This window comes from Chaetura pelagica, unplaced genomic scaffold (assembly GCF_000747805.2).
Source record: "Chaetura pelagica isolate M959 unplaced genomic scaffold, ChaPel_1.0 scaffold551, whole genome shotgun sequence".
Classification (NCBI taxonomy): Eukaryota; Metazoa; Chordata; class Aves; order Apodiformes; family Apodidae; genus Chaetura; species Chaetura pelagica.
In genome coordinates this window covers 139,135-140,830 of record NW_009952067.1, presented here as the reverse complement: position 1 = coordinate 140,830, position 1,696 = coordinate 139,135, and the positions used below count along the sequence as shown (strand labels likewise).

At 46.6% G+C, this 1,696-nt stretch overlaps 1 protein-coding gene across 1 annotated transcript in view; it reads right to left on the bottom strand.

Moving 5' to 3' along the window:
• The window catches only part of KIF25 (kinesin family member 25), a 42,762-nt gene extending 41,810 nt beyond the window's left edge, over positions 1 to 952 (bottom strand). Inside the window, exon 1 of the mRNA XM_010005382.1 lies at positions 896 to 952. Within this exon, the coding sequence (XP_010003684.1) occupies positions 896 to 952 (57 nt within the window). The remainder of the gene's footprint in view (positions 1 to 895) is intronic.
• Positions 953 to 1,696: the final 744 nt, after the last annotated feature.

The window sequence follows — 1,696 nt, the reverse complement described above, 5'->3', positions numbered from 1 at the left end:
GTTCCGCGGGCACAGGAGGGGCGAGGAGCGGGAGGGCAGGGACCGGCCGGAGGGTTTCTCCCCGGGGAGCTGGTGTCCGGCGGCAAAGGGCACCAAGAGGATTAAGGGATAGGAACATCTGCTGCTGGGCGTGGGGAGGGCGGGCTGAGCAGGGTCTGACCCGCCTGTGCAAGGGCCTGGTCAGAGCGGGTGAAGAAGAACGAGGCTGTCCCTGCTGCCCAGCAACAGGGGGAGGCAACAGGCACGAACTGAGACAAGTCTTAACTTGTTTTGTTTTGTTTTAGTATGAGGGTAGTCAGACACTTGGACAGGTCCCCAAAGTCTCTGTCCTTGGAGATACTTAAAGTGCAACCGGCAACCAGCTGTAGCTGACCTTGGTTTGACCCTGGGCTGGATGATACACAGAGGTCCCCTCCCACTGCAGCTACTCACAGCCATTCCGTGGGCAAAGCCAGTGTCTAGGGCCCGTCTTAGGAGGTGGACAAATCCAGCAGGCCCAGCTGGTGTGAGAGTTCTAAGAGGTGCTGAAGACAAGAGCTGTTAGTTCAGGCTGTGGCTGAGGGTCATACTGAGGTTTCCAACAGGCGACATACATTAATGCTCTACTATATTGAACTGACAGATAAACATCTTGAAAACAGCCTGAATACTATTCGGCTACTAAATGTGAAAATATGCCAGATATGAACATGTCAGCTTCTTGGAAGTAGGAAATTACACTATTTTTGCACTACAGGGTTGTTACTGGTTTGGGGTTTTTTTGAGAAACCAAAGCCAACATCATAATTACAGAGGAATCCAGTTCTGCAAAACAGCAGTCTCAAGTTACTGAATATGGTGAATTGGGCTGTTGCTGGCAGTAGAAAATCCAGAGGCAGACTGCAGTGAATCTCACCATTCCTGGCACCAGAGGGACAGCAATCCTTGACAGAGGAACCCAGATGCAGCCCATCTCTCACAGACCAAACATCTCTGTGCAGCTCTCTGAACAGACTTCATAAAACTCCACCCTCAGTTTTTAAAAACCCAAACTGACTGAAGTTTCCTTGCAGTTTGTCCTTGCAACTAGTTCTGAAATGGAAGAAAAATGGAAACTGACAAGTGGATTTAGGCTAAGAAAATATATAAAAAAAAATTCCAAAGTACTGCAACAGTGAGGATGTTAGAAAATGTTGGCACTAAGTCAGGCAGACAGGATTTTCAGCTATTTTGGGGGGAATAGTTCAGTAGCTTGGGGGGTGTGAGTCACAATTCTTGACACTTTGCTGTGATTTTTGTATGTAATGCTTATCCAGCAGCAATGAAGTCAGAACAATGTTATTTTCCAACATAATTCAGCTTCATCTCAGAAAGATCCTCTCTAAAGTGGAACAGCTGATCTCTCCCTTACTGTGGATTCTACCCACTATGAATGAGATTAAGTTTCTGTGGGCTGTAACAGAGAAGACTTATTTTATGAGCACTCTGACTTTGAACTAGTAACCTAAAACTCCGCATCCCTGGACTACTCAGGCATTTCTCTATGCACACCTGAGAGTTGGGTAGTACTGAAAACTCGATCCTATCTGCATAAAAAGAAAAAAAAGTAAAATCACAATGATCTGGCTTGCCATAACAGCAGCAATTCTCTTTTGGGAACTTCCTTCTATTTCCAAAACACAGAAGCTGCTTGATGGGCAGGGAACAAAGCAGCCTA